At 43.6% G+C, this 22,626-nt stretch overlaps 1 protein-coding gene across 1 annotated transcript in view; it reads right to left on the reverse strand.

The window, feature by feature from the left end:
• The window catches only part of naalad2 (N-acetylated alpha-linked acidic dipeptidase 2), a 316,092-nt gene that overhangs the window by 17,692 nt on the left and 275,774 nt on the right, over positions 1–22,626 (reverse strand). The window contains exons 15-16 of the mRNA XM_070891469.1: positions 10,528–10,618; positions 1,327–1,591 (exon numbers count right to left, since the gene is read on the reverse strand). Of these exons, the coding sequence (XP_070747570.1) occupies positions 1,327–1,591; positions 10,528–10,618 (356 nt within the window). The remainder of the gene's footprint in view (positions 1–1,326; positions 1,592–10,527; positions 10,619–22,626) is intronic.

Consider the following 22,626-nt stretch of genomic DNA (forward strand, 5'->3'; position numbering starts at 1 on the left):
TGGGGTAGTAGCGGGATGAGTCTGGGAAGGCGATTGGAGGCCTCAGGGAAGGGGGAAGAATATCAGAGGCATCGCGGGGGTGGTCTCCAATCATGGAGGATGGGTAAGGGAGGGAAGCTGGATCTAGGAGGAGAGTAAAGGCACTTACCTCCTGGATCCAGCACTCCTCAACTTACTGTAGCTGGAGGGTTCCCCGAGGCCTGCGAAACTCGACCAGCCACAGTTAAATTTGTAATGGTGGTTAAGTCCGAAATCACATTCCCCACTGGCACGTACGAGGTGTGCACGCGCCCATGGGGTTCCCCTTCAAGTTCCCGGTTCAGGCATGTGAAGCGCATGCGCCTAAATCTGGCACTTGCGATCAGTCAAAAATTCTGTCGACAGATCGCACGCATCTGAAACCAGAAGGCCTTCATGGACGGAGAAGCCCAACTCTTGCCTAGCGAATGTCTTTCAAATTTTTATGACTGAAGAAAAACATGTGTAAGGCCTACTTTTATCAGCGCAAGACTTTTACACAGTACAGAAAAATAGATTTTTAAAAATAATTTAAATCCTGTTAAATAAGGTAAGTTTATTTTTAGACCCGTTAAAATATGTTAAAAAAAATAATTTTAATTAAATTTTTATTTTAAATAATTAATTAAATTGCATTTTTAGTCGTTTGAAATATGTGATTTTAAAAAAAAAGTTATTTTCAGTGTTTCTGTGTTTTGGGGGGAATTCCCATTCATATTTATGGTGATTCCATATATATGGAACTCACACAAGTATGAATGGGAATCCCCCTATTTTGATAGATTGGGCCGGCCATGTGATCTCAGTGATGCGTACAAAACCCATACGATCCTGGGATACGTGTGCGTCTACAAAGGCCTTCGCATAGAGTGCCAGGATCAGAAGTCTCCAAACCATCGGGACCACCAGGTAGATTCGTAGAAATTTCTCAGGTCTGATGCATCCACCCGTGGGAAGCCTCCGACCACAATTTCTAGGCCATAGTAAGTTATTACACTGTCCTTCCACCTCCAGAACCCGAGTTAAATCTAATCCATATCACTGGGTTGAAGGTCTCCTTTCCTTCAAGCTGGTTGGATCATCAATGAGTCTGACTAGCCTATTAGGTCACACAACTCCCAGTTATCTTTCAGACACACCATACCCAACATCAAATGTATGCTATACTTAATCTGAAAATGGTTGAGGCAGAAAGAGTGAAATAGATAGGAAAATGTATATGTATGTAGGACAGAAAATTGTCCATTCGTATGTATGAAATTAATCAAATGAAATAATTAGCTCATCAATCATAATAGACTTACTTACCAAAGGAGACCTGATATTTGTTGAGCTGAAATTGATGCTCCTTGGCCTGTTCATAAATGACATTTGCATAGTTTTCCAGAGCTTCAGCATAATCTCTGCAGTCAAAAGGTATGATGGTAGAGTCGGCTATCTCATAAACTAATCCTCCTCGTACCTGAGCCACCGCAAGCAGTTTCTTAAAGGATGGATCATAGAACCGTTCCACCAGCTCAAATGTTTCGTAAGCACTGTGGTACACTGGGTAACTACTGTATGTGTCAGTTTTCTGGAACACACAAGAAATATCTGAGGTTGTTGGTTAATATTATAAACTGACTGTAGCGAGACTCAGCTACATATTAAAAGGAAGGCCTTTTCCAGGATTACTATTTATCAATTCGCACTTGTACAGTCTAGTGAAAAAAGCGCTAACTTTTCAAATAAATGCAGAAAATGCTTAAAACATTCAGCAGATCACGCAGATCTATGGAGCGTGGCAGATGAAGTTTCAGGACGAAGACCATTCATCAGAACTGGAAGATGCTACAGATGAACAGCTTGTAAGGAGGAGCAGAGCCAGAGAAGAGGCTGGGAAGAAAATAAATTGCCTGTGATTTGATGGAAGACAGCAGATTGAAATGAAAATGGTGTTACACAAAAGGAGGCAATAATGAGTGAAATTAGAGAAATAAAACATGTCTCTGAGACCCAGATGATGTGTAAATGGTTGTAGCAGAAGAGCAAAGAGAAGGGAAGAAATGAAAATCCAGCAAAGTGGAGGGGGCTCCAGTGGCTCAGGAATATGGCAAAAGTAAATGGCAGATGACCCCAGGGGTGGTGACCACTCCCAACAGCAGTGTATCAACAGGGGACACCATTCCAAATATCAGCCAGCAACCACTCTCATTTCTGGAAACACTGGTTCACTTATTCACGGGGTTGGGGGTAATATATTAGCATGGACAGAGGATTGGCTAACGGACAGAAAACAGAGATTAGGGATAAATGGTTCATTCTCAGGTTGGCAATCAGTAATCAGTGGGGTGCAACAGGGATCAGTGCTGGGACCCCAAATATTTACAATCTATATAGAGGAAGGGAGAGAGTGTAACCTAGCCAAGTTTGCTGATGATACAAAGATGGGAGGAAAAGCAATGTGTGAGGAGGTCACAAAAAATCTGCAAAAGGACATAGACAGGCTAAGTGAGTGGGCAAAAATTTGGCAGATGGAGTATAATGTTGGAAAGTGTGAGGTCATGCACTTTGGCAGAAAAAAATCAAAGAGCAAGTTATTATTTAAATGGAGAAAGATTGCAAAGTGCTGCAGCCTTTATTGCAAAGGGGGTGGAGTATAAAAGCAGGGAAGTCTTGCTATAGTTATATAGGGTATTGGTGAGGCCACACCTGGAATACTGCGTGCAGTTTTGGTTTCCATATTTACGAAAGGATATACTTGCTTTGGAGGCAGTTCAGAGAAGGTTCACAAAGTTGATTCCGGAGATGAGGGGATTGACATGAGGAAATGTTGAGTAAGTTGGGCCTCTACTCATTGGAATTCAGAAGAATGAGAGGTGATCTTATTGAAATGTATAAGATTATGAGGGGGCTTGACAAGGTAGATGCAGAGAGGATATTTCCACTCATGGGGAGACTAAAACTAGAGGGTATAATCTTAGAATAAGGGGCCGCCCATTTAAAACTGAGATGAGGAGTAATTTCTTCTCTCAGAAGGTTGTGGATCTGTTGAATTCGCTGCCTCAGAGAGCTGTGGAAGCTGGGACATTGAATAAATTTAAGACAGAAATAGACAGTTTCTTAAACGATAAGGGAATAAGGGGTTATGGAGAGCGGGCAGGGAAGTGGACCTGAGTCCATGATCGGATCCGCCACGATCGTATTAAATGGTAGAGCAGGCTCGAAGGGCCTTATGGCTTACTTCTGCTCCTACTTCTTATGTTCTTCTCCCATTCTTCCAGCACCTGCTGTCCAAGAGAAAATGGAAGCAGTGACCTTGATTAATTCTTTGTTGAAGTAATGGAGAGGCTTGTTGAAGGTATTGTGGTTGATGCTGTGTACATGGACTTTAAAAGGTATTTGATAAGGACGCGCTTATTTGTACTGCAAAAATGGCCAACTGGCTCCACCCCTTATTTCTGATTGGCTCCTTTGGAGCATAAACCACACCCTGAAATTTCACAGCAATGTCTCAGAGGATTAATTAGCAATCTTGTTGTGCGAGGCCCCTTGGGGAAGAGTGACCATAATATGGTGGAATTCTGCATTGGGATGGAGAATGAAACAGTTAATTCAGAGACCATGGTCCAGAACTTAAAGAAGGCTAACTTTGAAGGTATGAGGCGTGAATTGGCTGGGATGGATTGGCGAATGATACTTAAGGGGTTGACTGTGGATGGGCAATGGTAGACATTTAGAGACCGCATGGATGAACTACAACAATTGTACATTCCTGTCTGGCATAAAAATAAAAAAGGGAAGGTGGCTCAACCGTGGCTATCAAGGGAAATCAGGGATAGTATTAAAGCCAAGGAAGTGGCATACAAATTGGCCAGAAATAGCAGCGAACCTGGGGACTGGGAGAAATTTAGAACTCAGCAGAGGAGGACAAAGGGTTTGATTAGGGCAGGGAAAATGGAGTATGATAAGAAGCTTGCAGGGAACATTAAGACGGATTTCAAAAGTTTCTATAGATATGTAAAGAGAAAAAGGTTAGTAAAGACAAACGTAGGTCCGCTGCAGTCAGAATCAGGGGAAGTCATAACGGGGAACAAAGAAATGGCGGACCAATTGAACAAGTACTTTGGTTCGGTATTCACGAAGGAGGACACGAACAACCTTCCGGTTATAAAAGGGGTCGGGGGGTCTAGTAAGGAGGAGGAACTGAGGGAAATCCTTATTAGCCGGGAAATTGTGTTGGGGAAATTGATGGGATTGAAGGCCGATAAATCCCCAGGGCCTGATGGACTGCATCCCAGAGTACTTAAGGAGGTGGCCTTGGAAATAGTGGATGCGTTGACAGTCATTTTCCAACATTCCATTGACTCTGGATCAGTTCCTATGGAGTGGAGGGTAGCCAATGTAACCCCACTTTTTAAAAAAGGAGGGAGAGAGAAAACAGGGAATTATAGACCGGTCAGCCTGACATCGGTAGTGGGTAAAATGATGGAATCAATTATTAAGGATGTCATAGCAGTGCATTTGGAAAGAGGTGACATGATAGGTCCAAGTCAGCATGGATTTGTGAAAGGGAAATCATGCTTGACAAATCTTCTGGAATTTTTTGAGGATGTTTCCAGTAGAGTGGATAAGGGAGAACCAGTTGATGTGGTATATTTGGACTTTCAGAAGGCGTTCGACAAGGTCCCACACAAGAGATTGATGTGCAAAGTTAGAGCACATGGGATTGGGGGTAGTGTACTGACATGGATTGAGAACTGGTTGTCAGACAGGAAGCAAAGAGTAGGAGTAAATGGGTACTTTTCAGAATGGCAGGCAGTGACTAGTGGGGTACCGCAAGGTTCTGTGCTGGGGCTCCAGCTGTTTACACTGTACATTAATGATTTAGATGAGGGGATTAAATGTAGTATCTCCAAATTTGCGGATGACACTAAGTTGGGTGGCAGTGTGAGCTGCGAGGAGGATGCTGTGAGGCTGCAGAGCAACTTGGATAGGTTAGGTGAGTGGGCAAATGCATGGCAGATGAAGTATAATGTGGATAAATGTGAGGTTATCCACTTTGGTGGTAAAAACAGAGAGACAGACTATTATCTGAATGGTGACAGATTAGGAAAAGGGGAGGTGCAAAGAGACCTGGGTGTCATGGTACATCAGTCATTGAAGGTTGGCATGCAGGTGCAGCAGGCGGTTAAGAAAGCAAATGGCATGTTGGCCTTCATAGCAAGGGGATTTGAGTACAGGGGCAGGGAGGTGTTGCTACAGTTGTACAGGGCATTGGTGAGGCCACACTTGGAGTATTGTGTACAGTTTTCGTCTCCTAACCTGAGGAAGGACATTCTTGCTATTGAGGGAGTGCAGCGAAGGTTCACCAGACTGATTCCCGGGATGGCGGGACTGACCTATCAAGAAAGACTGGATCAACTGGGCTTGTATTCACTGGAGTTCAGAAGAATGAGAGGGGACCTCATAGAAACATTTAAAATTCTGACGGGGTTAGACAGGTTAGATGCAGGAAGAATGTTCCCAATGTTGGGGAAGTCCAGAACCAGAGGTCACAGTCTAAGGATAAGGGGTAAGCCATTTAGGACCGAGATGCGGAGGAACTTCTTCAGCCAGAGAGTGGTGAACCTGTGGAATTCTCTACCACAGAAAGTTGTTGAGGCCAATTCACTAAATATATTCAAAAAGGAGTTAGATGAGGTCCTTACTACTAGGGGGATCAAGGGGTATGGCGAGAAAGCAGGAATGGGGTACTGAAGTTAAATGTTCAGCCATGAACTCATTGAATGGCGGTGCAGGCTAGAAGGGCCGAATGGCCTACTCCTGCACCTATTTTCTATGTTTCTATGTTTCTATGAACCGCCCATCCTAAGGTCTCACTGACTTTGCAAATTGTAACTCGATCCACTTTGACTTCCTGAAGCGACAGAGGACAGAACTCCCCAGAAGACAGCAAAGGCCAGCCAAAGTGCCTTACCCCAGTCCAAGTGCATGCCTCCCCCAGCCGAAGTGCCTTACCCAAGCTCAAGTGCATCCTCCACCCTGCTCCCCCCCCCCCCACCCATAGATGGGGTATTGTGTATGGATTGTTAACAGGTTGATTAGGTATGAAGTGAATAGTCACAGCATCGTGACTTCTGGATATCATCCACTCCAACGATGTCCCTTGTAGGGGGTTCGAAGAACGTGATCGTCTTTCCCGAGTTCCCTCTTTCCCCTCCGATTCCCCCCTCCCAGCCTCTCACTCCCCCACCCCCCCAGCCTCTCTCTCCCCCGCCCCCCCAGCCTCTCTCTCTCCCCCGCCCCGCCAGCGTCTCTCTCTCTCCCGCCCCCCCAGCCTATCTTTCCCTCCATCCCCCCTCCCAGTCTCTCCCGTCCCCCAGCTTCTCTCCCCCCCAGCCTCTCTCCCCCCCAGCCTCTCTCTCCCCAGCCTATCTTTCTCTCCAACCTCCCCCCCCAGCCTCTTTCTCTCTTCCCCCCCAGCCTCTTTCTCATCCTCCAGCCTCTCCCCACCCCCCTCAGCCTCTCTCTTCCTCCCCCCAGCCACCCCCACCAGACTCTCTCTTCACCCCCGCCAGCCTCTCTCCACCCCTGTCAGCCTCTCTCTTCTCTCTCCCCCCCCACTAGCCTCTAGCCTCTCTCTTCTCCGCCCCCCTCCCAGCCTCTCTTCTCACCCCACCAGCCTCTCTCTTCTCCCCCCACCAGCCTCTTTCTTCTCCCCCCCCACCCCCACAGCTTCTCTCTTCTCTCCCCCCCCCCAGCCTCTCTCTTCTCTTCCCCCCCACAGGCTCTCTCTTCTCCCCCCCCCCTCCCCCCAGCCTTTCCCTTCTCCCCCCCCCCACCAGCCTCTCCCTTCTCCCCCCGCCCTCAGCCTCTCTCACTCTCGGCACCAAGGCCCTCCAACTCTCGGCCCCAAGGCCCTCCGACTCCCCCCACCACTCGGGGCTCCATGTGGACAGAATGATTCAGGATCCGTGAGGGTCGGTGGATGGAGCTTGACGAGGCGGGCTTGTCGCCAGTCAGTCAAAAAAGTGCAGTACAGGCGGGGCTGGACGGATGCCTGTTAATCAAAGAAAAGTGCAGTACAAATATTTAGTCCCATTTGATAAAGTACCGTGTAATAGACACGTTAGTAAAATTGAAGTCCATGGAATTAAAGGGGCAATGGCATTGTGGATATGAAATTGGCTAAGGGATCATCATCATCATCATCATAGGCAGTCCCTCAAAACGAGGATGACTTGCTTCCACACCAAAAAAAAATGAGTTCACAATTGTTTCGAATGAAGAACCCGAACTATATCCCCAATGGTGGAAGATGCCTGTGCATGGATTTTTTTAACGTGTGGTGGCCATTGCACACCAGCTACCACATGGGCTTGACAGAGCTAGGTCTTGGTCCAGTGGCAAGGATTACCCAAAACAACTGGAGACCTGCTCTGCTGCACGGACCTAGTGCACACACATTTCGCAGTGTGGGCTGGCCCGTGCTGCCCCTGGGTCCCTGGCTTTGAACTCACGCCTCCCCTGCGACCCGATCACATTCCTCCACAGTCTCTCGCCACTCCTGCTGCATCTGCCCACGCTCCAATCACCGACTTGGACATTGCTGACATCACTCTTCGATGCCGTTGCTCTCTTGCACCAGCTTGTAGTGGCATGCCTCCATGCTGCTCCCTGGGCTGCACACCGCTCCTTTTATGGCCCTGACCTGCCGCTGATGGTTTCTCACAGGTCGGGGTCTCCACACTGCTCCCTGGGCTGCACGCCGCTCCTTATGCAGATACAGCAAGTAATCAGGAAGGTAAATGGAATGCTGGCCTTTATGCAGAGAATAGTGGTTCTTTTTCAGACTGGAGGAAAATATACATTTGGATACCCCAGGAGTTGGTATTAGGACCACTGCTCTTTTTGATATATATTAATGACCTGGACTTGGGTACAGTGGACATAGTTTCAAAGTTTGCAGATGACACGAAACTCGGAAATGTCGTAAACAGTGAGGACTATAGTAACAGTCTCCAGGAGGACGTAGACAGACTGGTGAAATAGGAAGACACATGGCAGATTAAATTTAACACAGAGAAGTGTGAAGGATATATTTTGGTAGACAGAGTGGAGTGGAAATATAAACCAAATGCTACAATTTTAAAGGAGTGCAGGAACAGAGCAATCTGGGGCTGTATGTACACAAATCTTTGAAGGTTGCAGGACATGTTGATAAGGCTGTTCAAAAAGCATATGGGATCCTTGGCTTTAAAAGCAAGGAAGTTATGCTAATCCTAAATCACTCGTTAGGCCCCAACTGAAATATTGTGTCCAATTCTGGGAACCATACTTTAAGAAGGATGTCCAGGCCTTAGAGAGGGAGATGTGCAAGAATAGTACCAGGGATGCGGAACTTCTGTTACATGGAGAGGCTGGGGTTGGTCTTCTTCGAGCAGAGAAGGTTAAGAAGAGACTTAATAGAGGTGCAAAATCATGACGGGTTTTGATAGAGTAAATAAGTAGAAACTGTTTCCAATGGCAGCAGGGTCAGTAACCAGAAGATACAGATTTAAGGTGATTGGCAAAGAACCAGAGAGGAGATGAGAATTTTTTTTAACGTAGCGAGTTGTTATGCTCTAGAATGCACTTCCTGAAAGGGAGTTGAAGGAGATTCAATAATAACTTTCAAAAGGGAATTGGATATATACTTGAAAATGAAAAAAATGCAGAATTATGGGTGTAAAGTCCTTACTCTACAGTATGAAACCACACGAGGCACATTCTGGGGACAAGGTCACTCTGTGACCTTAACTCTTTATTCACAGGACTCCAAAGACGATGACCCTGCGTGGAACCTCCCTTTTTATACTTGAGTGATCAGGTAAGGAGTGTCTCCCACAAGTTCACCCCTTGTGGTCAAGGTGTGCATCTAGGTTGAGTGTATACAGTAATACAGTGGTGTTACATTGTGGTTACATCCATGACAATGGGAAAGAGCAAGGGAGTGAGAGTAATTGGATAGTTCATTCAAAGATCAGGCACAGGCATGATGGGCTGAATAGTGTTCTTCTGTGCGGTATCATTCTATGATTTTGAGATGAGAAGTTTTTTTAAAGTAGCGAGTTGTTATGCTCTAGAATGCACTTCCTGAAAGGGAGTTGAAGAAGATTCAATAGTAACTTTCAAAAGGGGATTGGATATATACTTGACAGACTGGTGAAATAGGTCTGAAGTTGTTAAAGTCAGTGTTAATGGCAGAGGGCTGTAAAGTGCCTAGTAGGAAGATGAGGTATTATTCCTGAAGCTTACATTGTTCATCAGAATAATGTAGGAGCCAAGGGCAGAGGTCAGAGTGGGAGTGGAATGGAGAATTAAAATGGCAAGTGACCGGAAGTTCAGGGTTGCACTTTCGGATGGAACAGAGCAAAGATCACTCAATCTGTGTTTGTTCTCCCTAGTGTAAAGAACATCACATTGTGAGCAGCAAATCCAGTATACTAGGTTGGAAGAAATACAAGTAAAGAAAGCAATGTCTCATCGGATGAGTATTTGGAGCCATGTACGGTGGCAAGTGAGGAGATGAAAGAACAGCTGTGGCATCTCCTGAGCTTGCACGGGGAGCTGCTGGAGGAAGGAAAGCAGGTGGTCAGAGTGCTGAAGGAGTGGACCAGGTATCTCGGAGGCAACGGTTCCTTCAGAATGCTGAAAAGAGCGGTGAGGGATAGATCGGTTTTGTAGCAGGATTGTGTTGGAGGTGGCAGAAATGGCGGAGGATGATCTGTCGAATGAGGAGGCTAGTGGGTGGAAGGTGAGGACAAGAGGGACCCTATTATAGGGCTGGGAGGAAGCAGAAGGGGTGAGGACAATATTACTCCAATAACCAATAGTACCACAGAACCAGATTCTCTGATCATTCATCTCAGTTTGTGGGATATTTCTGGTGTAGACTAACTGCTGTTTTTATCTATATAAAGTAATCCACTATGTGAAGCACTTGAAGAAAGTTTAACATGATAAGGTATCGTAGAAATGCAATTCATCTTTTCTTTATTCATGCCTTTTGCTATCAGAAGAAAGTCAGCTGATGCAAGTTCCTGTCAATAAGGGCATGATTTGAAAATTAAGACAAACTCTGGCGGCATCATTTTAATGATTGGAAAAAAATCACATCGGCTGTCGGTGGCTGGTAAGCTGTACTCCACATCTGCAATTGAGAAGACATGGGAGGAGCTGACTTCCCAACTTCACCACATGCAATGGGCAATCAAGATGGAGCTCCCTGTGAAAAGTATGCTGAAACTATGCTCGAGTTCAGAATAAAAGTGCTGTCATGCTAAACTAAGCAGCTCATTGTATAAAGTCATTAAAATTTCAGTAAATTTAATAACATTTTATTTTTAGAAAATACTATTTTTTACATGATTTCTCAACCTGTTCTAACAGAATGTTAACTCTGAGCAGCATATGGGAAAGGCAACTTGAACAGATCAGTGAAAATGCAACAAAATTCCAACAATCTACCTTGTTGGATGCACTTACCCTGTTTTTCGTGTATCGTGCACGGCCAGAGGCAATGCCAAGTCGCTGAAAATAAGCTTCAAAGTCACTGCCAGATCCTAGTTTTCTTATCCTAAGTACATTAACAGACTAGAATAAATGGAACATTAATAAATAAATCTTACAAGAACTTCATAAGGAAACTGCTCCTTAATTTGCAATGTGTTTAGTATAGAATACATACACTAGCTTCTACAACTGCCATGTAGGAGGAACTACTGTATTGAAAATCTAATATAGGATTAACTTCAGTTCAACATGTTAATACTTTACCTGACCTATTGACCCTAAATTGGCCAGCATGGTATTTAACAAAGAACTTTGTGTATGTTTAAGGTGACTACAACATAATGCAGAAGTGCCAAGTCCTGCTGATAATTTCCTTAATTATACGCATCACCTCAACTTCTGATAAGAGTGTTTCTTAACTTAACAGCATATGTTCTGAAGATGAAAAGGTGTAATGGAAGCAGATGATATCACAAGTTTGATGTACCTTTTTGCTTATCGAGAAACAATAAATCAAAATGTCATATCAGACAATTATTCCAGTTAATGGTGTCTTGGAGTCTCAATAACTGAACTGCCTTGCAGAGATAAATCTTCCTAACATGTAGCCACACCTATCAGGAGTGCTCAGAAAATTGTGTGGGTGCACAATTTTGTCCATTGATGGAAAATCATGGACTGCACCTGAATGATTATCTGATATGTGCTTCTAGTGGGGAGTTCCACACCGGAGTGACTATTTCTCCAGCAAAGTGCAGTGAGCAGAGGATAGTCATAGAATACAAATTATGTGCATAAAATCAATCCCAGTCATTTACAGCAATGTCAATCCAAGCGTGATTGACGGGGGAATTACTCAAACATCTCCATTCTGGCTGTGAATAGTGGTGTTACTATATGCAGCTGTTCCACATGGGGAATACGGAAACAGAATATGTACTTTAAAGTTTTTTGGACAAGTTATACAATTGGAACTGTGATTTGAAGTAATTTATGGGTCAATCTGCCTGAAGTCATCTTTCATCTTCAGGTAATTAAGGATAGAGGTTTCCATCTTGAATAGAAGACTTAGCAGGAAGAAAATGTAGAAAGATCAGAAAAAGTTGAAAACTGTTTGGACAGAAAGTGGTAGTGTCGAATAGAATATTAAATAATTAACTCAAAAATGCAAGTTTGTGTACAATAAGAAATATAACAATAATATTAGAAACAAATATAATGGCTTGTAATTTGCAGTCAGCGGTGAAACAAAGGTGTTCGTCACTGGCCCCGAAGAAAGCTGCCCACAAAGATCTTGCGATTTCTATGGCGAGAAGTTTGCCTTTTTCGATGTTCAATTGATTTTAGTGCTGGGAATAGGGGATTCCTATAGTGATGCTGCAGTGTCGTCAACAAGCTGTCTAAGCAGCCAATCACACTGAAGAATTCTCACAGACAGGAAACTAGGAAATGAGAAGCTGATTTTATCCTGACTTTTAAAAAAATGTTACAGAGAGCAAAATAAAGATTGGGACTTTCACATGGAGATAAGGTAGAAGCCAAAATATCATGAACAAACGTTTAAATTTTTTGTAAAAGTTAAAACTTTTTTTTATCATAATGGAGAAATTTGACACTCCACAAATATAAAAAAAGTTTTTCAGGTCCAAATCATTTGTTTACCAGTTAATATGCTGTTAAAACCCCAGTTACACCTTTTACAACAACTACTTATATTTATTTGGAACCGTTAATGTAGTGAAACATCCTAAGATGCTTCACATGAGTATTAAGAGATAAAAATTTGACATTGACCCGCATAAGTAGAAATTAGCGTAGATGACCAAAAACGTGGTCAAAGAGGTGTGTTTTAAGGAGTGTCTTGAAGGAGGAAAGAGAGGTAGAGAGGTTTAGGCAGGGATTTCCAGAGCTTGGGGCCCAGACAACAGAAAATAGATCCTTGGGGGGGACAAGGCTCAACATTTAATGAGCTACTTAACAGCGATATTACCGTAGAAAAGCCCAAGTTTTCTTTAGTTTCACGGATTACACCGATTGCTAACTGGGGAGGGGGTGGGCGGGATGGGTCCACAACACAGCCAGTGTCTGTAACTTCATGATTTCCAGCTTAGGCACGCATGCGCTAAATCCTGAAGATACGGTCAGTTTCAGAGGGATAATGATGGTGAACGCTGACAGGTCGTCATCATTATCCACCGCAAATACTGGGCCACTAAATGTAGCAATAGTTTTACAAGTACACGCAAGATGTTAACTAGATCACAAAAAGATAGTTGAATAAGGAAAAAAAAGAGTAAACACCTCGCTGAAGATGGAATCAACATATCATATAGGAAGACTGAACTGTTTTGACAAAGCAATTAAACAGATACCATAACAAAAAGGTTGTATATCTCTATTGTAAATCATTCAAGCCATAGATTTAAAGAAAGGAATGATCACTACCTGTCGCACTACTACATGAACTGCAAAAGGATTCATTTTCTAAAATAATATTTACAACTAAGGCTGTAATTCAGAACTGAATTATATGTTAAATTGAATGCAGGTAATGTAATGCTGCAATTCAGCAACAGAGTTACTGTACTGGATTGACAATTGTGAAATAAAGTAGCTGCACTGAATATAATTGAATTTTTCGCTGCTTAGTCTTCGACATTGTTGAGGCAAATGACACTTCAATTTTATAATGCATTCCTGCACAAACTGTGGTTGGAGCATTTTTAATTTGAGTTTGTTTATCTAGAGCAATTTTAAGCTAAATTAGGCATTATGATAAAACCCGAGATATAAATGTAAATCCAAATCTATTTTTTCCAGATTGACCTGATTTTGAAAAGCAATTTGATGTAATGGTGTTTATTTCAAAGACTGCAATGAACTGTAACATTGACCTATGTTAGTCTGATGTACATTAAAGAGAGACATCACCACGGAAAAGTTGCTTAACAGGTGTTTCCCCACCCCCGTTTATTAACACACAGTGCAATTTCTTGATACACTTTATACCAAGAATAATATGCAGCTTTTTTGGATATTCTTTTCCAAAACAGTGATGATTCCCTTCTATATGAATGCTTTGCAATGCAATGCTTTGCTGTACCGACACACCTTTTATGGAGTGACAATGCAAGTCATGGGGCTCAATTTTCCTATGATTTGCGCCGTTTTTTTGGAGCAGGCTCCTTTTTTTGGACTAAGTTTTAAAAAAAAACAGTTTCCCCAATCAATTTGCACCAGCATAACTCAGTTAGTTACGATTTTTTTTAGGTTCATTTTTTTTTCAGCCAAAGGGGGCGTAACCTGCCACCCACGCCAATTCTGGCCATTTAGGCAAGTTTGGCCAGCTGAGAGTTACTCCAGTTCTGCTTAGGCCAGCATAATTGGCCTCTGCAGAAAAACCTTCTGGAGAGTTAAAGAAATCGGCACAGGTAAGAGTGAGCGTGAGAGTGAGAGAGAGAGAGAGACGCCATTTTTTGGGATGTTGGGCGGGCAGGTACGTTGCTGCAATATATTTTAACGTGTATTTAAATTGATACAATGTGTTTTAATGTGTTACGAGCTGTCTGTATGTTTCACTTTGCAGCCTCAGCTTGCATTGTGTCCCTAGTTACTATGGCAGCCCAATCTTTTTGGCACAGATCAAGGCTCCATCCCCAAAACTAAAGGACAGGTTAGGCCACGCCAAAATGAAGAAATCCAATGGGGAAACGTAGAATTTTTTTTTTGGCGTACATAGGTCCCCAAAAAACGGGCGTAACTCTTCAAGTACGCCAAAAAAAAGCTTTGGGAAAAAACATGAAATAAATTAAAGAAAACATACAATCAATCAGAAAGTCTGAATGAACTGCAGCGCTCTTAAAAGTTTTATGCAATAAAGGAGTTACCCTGTTTAACTTTTGTTTTGACGCATTTTCATAAACATTGGAAAAACTGGCTCGAGCCTATTTAGTGCCATTGTAACATTTTGCGATTTGGAATGGAAGGGAATTTTGGTTTAATTTATTCTAGGTTTCTGAAATAAAGTTAGGATACAAAAGGTTAATTCCCAGAGTTCCAGTGTGTTTTTCTAAATGAATGGCTAAAAAGCTTGGAAACACAGAGCAAAGACTGGCTAGGAATTTTGATGTGCTGTCCTGGGTAGAAATTCTATAGCCATTAAAACTGTTATCCATATCTGTTTGAGATAATGAGGAAGGGGTTCTATTGCACATTCCAGAGATGGTCACTCTTATAATGAAATAATAGGTTCCAGACAATGTAGTTGTCAAGAGCTCCCACATCAAAGAGTTGGGGGGAGGGAAATTCTCATTCAAAGTGTTAATTTTGGCAGCTAAGCAAACCATTTTTTGACAGAGCAGAGTGGGGTGTGGTGGGGGAAAAGGTTAGGGACCAAGCAATTTATCTTCCTCTTTTGTTTAGAAAAGGCAGTCGACAACCGGTTATACTTGAAACAGTGAGGCAGGCAAAGGCATCTCCCTTTATAAAGTTAGTGTTGGTCAATTTAGAAATTGCCAACTTGTAAAAGTGAGTTGCACCCATATAAAAAGGTAAAGTCAGATATTTTATGTTTCATGTTTCATAGGAAATTGATTGAATCTCACTGTGAAAACTGTATTTGGTTCATTCATATATTTCTCATAAAATAAACCAGTTTGTTAGTTTATAATTGGCCTCGCTTGACGAGAGTGCTCATCCATTCACCAAAAGATAGGAGAATGCATGTGTCAAGTCTATCGACTCTGGATCGGTTCCTATGGACTGGAAGGTAGCTAATGTAACACCACTTTTTAAGAAAGGGAAGGAGAGAGAAAATAGGGAATTATAGACCGGTTAGCCTGACATCAGTAGTGGGGGAAATGTTGGAATCAATTATTAAGGATGAAATAGCAGCACATTTGGAAAGCAGTGACAGGATCGGTCCAAGTCAGCATGGATTTATGAAAGTGAAATCATGCTTGACAAATCTTCTGGAATTTTTTGAGGATGTAACTAGTTGAGTGGACAAGGGAGAACCAGTGGATGTGGTGTATTTGGACTTTCAAAAGGCTTTTGACAAGGTTCCACACAAGAGATTGGTGTGCAAAATCAAAGCACATGGTATTGGGGTAATGTACTGACATGGATAGAGAACTGGTTGGCAGACAGGAAGCAAAGAGTCGGGATAAACGGGTCCTTTTCAGAATGGCAGGTAGTGACTGGTGGAGTGCCGCAGGGATCAATGCTGGGACCCCAGATATTTACTATATACATTAATGATTTAGATGAAGGAATTGAGTGTAGTATCTCCAAGTTTGCAGCCGACACTAAACTAGCTGGCAGTGTGAGCTGTGAGGAGGATGCTAAGAGGCTGCAGGGTGGCTTGGACAGGTTAGGTGAGTGGGCAAATGCATGGCAGATGCAGTATAATGTGGATAAATGTGAGGTCATCCACTTTGGGGGCAAAAACACGAAGGCAGAATATTATCTAAATGGCGGCAGATTAGGAAAAGGGAGGTGCAATGAGACCTGGGTGTCATGGTACATCAGTCATTGAAAGTTGGCATGCAGGTACAGCAGGCGGTAAAGAAGGCAAATGGCATGTTGACCTTCATAGCTAGGGGATTGAGTATAGGAGCAGGGAAGTCTTACTGCAGTTGTACAGGGCCTTGGTGAGGCCGCACCTGGAACACTGTGTTCAGTTTTGGTCTCCTAATCTGAGGAAGGACGTTCTTGCTATTGAGGGAGTGCAGCAAAGGTTCACCAGACTGATTCCTGGGATGGCTGGTCTGACATATGAGGAGAGACTGGAGCAACTGGGCCTTTATACACTGGAGTTTAGAAGGATGAGAGGAAATCTCATAGAAACATATAAGATTCTGACGGGACTGGGCAGGTTAGATGCGAGAAGAACCTTCCCGATGTTGGGGAAGTCCAGAACCAGGGGACACAATCTTAGGATAAGAGGTCGGCCATTTAGGACTGAGATGAGGAGAAACTTCTTCACTCAGAGAGTTGTTAACCTGTGGAATTCCCTGCCGCAGAGAGTTGTTGATGCCAGTTCATTGGATATATTCAAGAGGGAGTTAGATATGGCCCTTATGGCTAAAGGAATCGAGGGGTATGGAGAGAAAGCAGGAAAGGGGTACTGAGGGAATGATGAGCCATGATCTTATTGAATGGTGGTGCAGGCTCGAAGTGCCGAATGGCCTACTTCTACACCTATTTTCTATGTTTCTATGTAACACGTGTAGCACGAGAGTATCCAGTACACAAGTGTAATGTATGCACCTGTGAGTATGCTCACAAGTTCGTGGAGCTGTTGCATTGTGAATGGCTTAGCCAGTCACATGATGTTCACAAGACTCAATAAAAGTCCAATCAGTTGAGTCTAGGTCATCCACGATGAGGCAAGTGGTTGTGAGCCTAGTGGATGAACTGGTAATGTGTTGTTTGATTGTTTAACCTTTGTTAATAAGCCAACTGGTTATTAATAGTAATGTGTTGCTATGAATTCTTAAGCAAAGAACCCATGAAGAAAATACATTACAATAATGAGTGGGCTTCTTGTTACGTTTCCTGGGTCACACCATCATTTAACTCGATATTGGACAGTTCATAGGAGATGCGAGGTCCACTTAATGGAAATACTGGTGATCGTGAACCCGAAAGATTATCTAGTGCAGACTCCAAATGTATAACAAGCATCTAATATAAATACATTTCCTTTCAGGTATTTAAACATTACACTTAGCATAATTCATCACCATCACACATAAAACTTGCTTAATTTTTTAATCTAATCCCTAATCCCATCAAGAAAATACTAGGCTAATCCCATCAAGAAAAAGAGGAAAGAAAAGGAAAAAGAGGGCTGGTGAGGCACTGGGAATGCAGTCTAAATGGGGAAGCATTAGGAACAGTAATTTAATCTTCAGGGATTTAAGGGTCTAGGTGCACGAGACATGAAAAGATGGCTCAAAGGTACAAAAATCAGCAAAAAAAACAAACAGATGCTGGGCTCCATCTTGAGATATATCATATGAAACCTATTATTGCAATTATACAGAATGCTAGTCAGCACTCAATTTGCACTAAGATCACTTATCAGAAACTTGATCTTAAAATGTATAAAGCTCCTGGATGATCTGCTAGACAACCTGTAAGTTTCTTTAATGTTAGAAGAAAGCTGGGAAGACAGTTAAATAATTTCACTGCATGCACTTAAGCACCCAAACCACAATAGCCACATCTGCCAATATACTACTGAAGATCTTAACACATCTACCCACCCATGACCAATGACAAGTGCTTCTGCAAGCTCTACGCCAGCAGGGAGGCAGTTGCAGAACTTCATCATCTGCTGCATGGGCCCCTGCAGCCGACTTGTAACATAGGAATGGCAGTGCCAATGACTGCAAAAGTCACTTGAATTCTTACTTTTATGCCTTAGGCTTAGTGCAGGTATGCTGTATTGCTGACCTAGAAGTGGGTACCTAAGAGTGCTAAAGAAGTAAACAGTTCTCATACCGACATTATGCAGCAAGACGTCAACTTTGCCCACCATGAAATGGAATTGAATGCTGTCCCGTTCTGTTACTTTCCCCCAGACTCCGTATTGTGCCTTCACATTGGATTTCTTTTTATTTCATTATTGCCTTGATATTTTTAGCCCCATCCCACTCCAGCCTTGGCAGACAGGTTGCTAATGAGTTGAAATGTGTTTGATTCATTTTAACTTTTTACCCTTATGTTGCAATTCCTGTGTCATGTGGGAACTCTAGGCCACATATGCCTCCAGTTGCTTGAGCTCAAGCTCAGTGTTTCTGAGCTTGAGGAGTAGTTAGAGTCACTGTAGGGCATACGTGAGGCTGAGAATTTCCTGGAGCGCACATTCCAGGATGTGGTCACCCTGCAACTACAGAGAGTTCAAGTGGGTGGCCATCCAACAGGGTAAGAAGAGACAGACAGTGCAGGAATTGTCTGGTAGTATGGCACTTAAACTGGTTTTCAGTGCTGAATACCGGATAGAGTGACAACACCTTGGACAAGTACATCCACAGCATCATGGGGTAAACAACTACATAGCAGGGCACAGCAAAATGCAGAAATACAGTGGTCATAGGGGATTCGATAGTCAGGGGGATAGACAGGCGTTTCTGTAACCGCCGATGTGAGTCCTGCATGATGTGTTGCATCCCTGGTATCAGGGCAAAGGACATCCCCGAGATGGTGTAGAACTTTTTTTTTTGGGGGGAGGGGGGGGGTGCTGGGGAGGGGGAAGGTAACAGCCAGAGGTCTTGGTCCATATGGGAACCAATGACATAGGAAGAAAAAGGGTTGAGGGCCTGCAGTCAGAGTTTCAGAAGCTCAGGAGGAAATTAAAAAGCAGAACCTTAAAAAGGTAGAGATCTTTGGATTACTCCCACTGTTGCATGCTAGTGAGCATAAGACAGGTTAATGTGCGGCTGGAGAAATGATAGAGGGAGGACTTCAGATTCCTGGGACATTGGGACCAGATCTTGGGCAGGAGGGACCTCTTCAAGGTGGACAGGTTGCACCTCAGAGTTGGGATCAATGTCCTCAGGGGAAGGCTAACTATTGCTTTGGGAGAAGATTTAAACTAATTTAGCAGGGGGATGTGCGCAGGGATGAAACATGAGAGAGGAGAAACAAGGTGCACAGAGTACTGGGAGAGACAAGTAACAAAAAATAGCACTAAAATAAAGAATAGTTCGGAAAAGAAGGGATCAGACAGGGGGAAAATGCGAGACAGTCCAAAATGGGTTTGGAGTATGTGTGTGTAAATGCATGTAGCATTGTAAATAAGGTTGATGAGCTGCAGGCACAAGTCGCCACATGGGACTATGATATAGTGGCAATCACAGAACTTTTTCAAAGATGGGGAGGTTTGAGAATTTAATATTCCTGGCTACAAGATATTCAGGAAAGATAGAAAAGGAAAAAAGTAATGGTGGCAGTACTGATCAAATAAACCATTATAGCACTGGATAGGAATAATGTAGCTGAAGGGACAAAGACAGAATCTATTTGGTAGAATTAACGAATAATAGAAGATCTATTATGCTGCTGGGTGTATGCTACAGGCCACCAAATAGTGGGAAGGAAATAGAGGAGCAAATTTGTAGGCAGATTACAGAAAGATGCAAGAACTATAGAGCAATGATAACGGGGGACTTCAATTATCCCAATATAGACTAGGATAGTAAGAGAGGCAGAGGAATTCCTGAAATATGTACGAGAACTTTCTTGATCAGTGTATTTCCAGCCTAATGAAGAAGGAAGCAGTGCTGGATTTAGTTCTGGGGAATGAAATGGGGAAAGTGGGGCATGTTTCAGTGGGAGAGCATTTGGGGAACAGTGATCATAGTATCATCAGGTTTAAAATAATAAAGGTAATCAAAGGAAGGGTGCAGCCGATTAGGGACCATAAAGGAGATATTCTTGTGGAGTCAGAAGGGCATGGCTGAGGAACTAAATGATTACTTTGCATCTGTCTTCACTAAAGAGGATGCTGCCAATGTCACAGAAAAGGGGAGCAGTAGAGATATTGGATAGGATAAAAATAGATTAAAAAAAGGAGGTACTTAAAAGGTTGGTAGTCCTCAAAGTAAAAAAGTCACCCGGTCCAGATGGGATGCATCCTCAGTTACTGAGTGAAATAAGGGTGGGAATTGCAGAGGCTCTGGACAATTTCTTCCAAACCTCCTTGGATATGGAGGTGGTGCCAGAGGATTGGAGGAATGCAAATGTTACCGGTTTAAAAAACTGGAGCGGGTTTAACCCGGCAACTACAGGCCAGTCAGCTCAATGTCGGTCGTAGAGAAACTTTGAGACACAATAATTCGGGAGAAAATTAATTGGCATTTGGAAAAGTATGGTCGAATAAATAAGAATCAGCACAGATTTGTTAAAGGCAAATCATGTTTGTCTAGTTTGATTGAGTTCTTTGATGATAAGGGTAATGTGGTTTGATGTATATATGAACTTTCAAAAGGCGTTTAACAAAGTACCACATTTTGGCCTGAATTTTGGCCACCATTCTGCGCCAGTTTTTTGGCGTACACAGCTTTTTTTTTGAGCAGACAATAATCTGCAAGTTTGGCCAAAGTTTCTGCGCCGTTCTAAAGTAGGCATGTCCGATTATTTTAGTTTCCGATTTTTTGACGTCACTGGGGGCGGAACCTGACATGCGCACCTCTTCTGGCTATTTAAGCGAGTTTGGCCAAGTACAATTTTTTTCTAAAATGACACATTGCACCTTGTGAAAAACCTTCCCTGCACTTAAGGAAATCGCGCAGAGATGAGAAAATCGGCGGAGACAAGACGCCTTTGTTTCAGCGGAGCTGAATTCAGGGCAGATAGGTGGGGGGATGGGTGGGGGTGGATCTTTTCGGCCCAGGATGGCAGCTGGCCGGTGCGGGGGCCTTTCAGCCAGGGATAGGTGCGGGCCGATGCGGAGTCCTTTTGGCCCGGGTTAGGTGCGGGCCGTTGTGGGGTCCTTTCGGCCTGGGATAGGTGCAGGACAGTGCGGGGTCCTTGCAGGCCAGTGTGGGGACCATTCGACCCGGGATGGCAGCGAGCGGGCCCGCACCTATCCCAGGCTGAAAGAACCCCACAGTGGCCCACATCTATCCCGGCCAAAAAGACTCTGCAATGGGCCGCATTACCTCTTTGGCTGAGATTAACTATCTCACCTGATCAAGGAACTGGAGAATGGATGGTGTCCATGCATTCATACTAAGTGAGCCAAAGCCTCCAGAAGAGGAGGAGAGAAAATAAGGATGTGAGGGGTGGGGGGGAGGGGCGAAAGAGAGAGAAGTTTGTGTGTTACAAATCCTGTGGGTTGCTCATGATAAGTCAAATAATACACGGGCGGACCGGTGCGGGGTCCTTTCAGCCTGGGATAGCAGCAGCTTCAGTTTCCAGCCCAGCCTCAGCCCTTCATCAATTTCAGTTTCCAGCCTCAGCCCTTCAGAGCATCCCTTGTTAGCCTAGCAACATTAGTTTTTGGCGCAAGTCTTAAGCTCCACCCACAGAGCTTAAGGTCAATGTGCGCCGCTCCAAATTCAAAGTTAATTCCAGTAAAACTTGGAATTTTTTTTTGCCGCAGTTGGACCACTAAAAATAAATCGGACCTACCTCTTCAACTGCGCCAAAATTCGCCCATGTGGAAAATTGAGCCCATAGACTTGTTAGCAAAATTAATGCCCATGGCATTAAAGGAACTGTAGCAGTGTGAATACAAAATTGGTGAAGGGACAGAAAGCAGAGAGTAATGGTGAATGGCAATTTTTCAGACTAGAGGCAGTAGAGTTCTCCAGGGTCGGTATTAGGACCATTGCTCTTTTTGATATATATTAATGATCTGGACTTGGGCATAATTTCACAGTTTGCAGATGACATGCAACTCGGAAATAGAGTAAACAATGAGGAGGATAGCAACAAACTTCAAGAGGACATAGACTGACTGGTGAAATGGGCACACATATGGCAGCTGAAATGGAATACAGAAAAGTGTGAATTGATACATTTTGGTAAGCAGAATGAGGAGGATCAACATGAACTAAATGGTACAATTTTAAAGAGGTGCAGGAACTGAGACACCTGTGGCCCAAATTTGGCTGCTGGAAATATATCACCAACGATGTCTTCGCAAGATCCTGCAAATCCCCTGGGAGGACAGGCGCACCAACAGCAGTGTCCTCAACCAGGCGAACATCCCCAGTATTGAAACACTGACCACACTCGATCAGCTTCGCTGGGTAGGCCACATAGTATGCGTGCCAAACACGAAACTCCCTAAGCAATTGTTTTAGCGAAGCTCCTTTATGGTAAACGAGCCAAAGGAGGACAGCGGAAATGTTATAAAGACACCCCCAAAGCCTCCCTGGAAAAGTCGATATCTGGGAGACCCTGGCCGAAGACCGCCCGAGGTGGAGAAAGTACATCCGGGAGGGCGTTGAACTCTTCGAGTCTCAACGCAAAGAGCATGAAGAGGCCAAGTGCAGGCAGCGGAAGGAATGCGCAGCAAACCAGCCCCACCGACCCCTTCCCTCGACAAATGTCTGT

This window comes from Pristiophorus japonicus, chromosome 10 (genome assembly GCF_044704955.1).
Source record: "Pristiophorus japonicus isolate sPriJap1 chromosome 10, sPriJap1.hap1, whole genome shotgun sequence".
Taxonomy (NCBI): Eukaryota; Metazoa; Chordata; class Chondrichthyes; family Pristiophoridae; genus Pristiophorus; species Pristiophorus japonicus.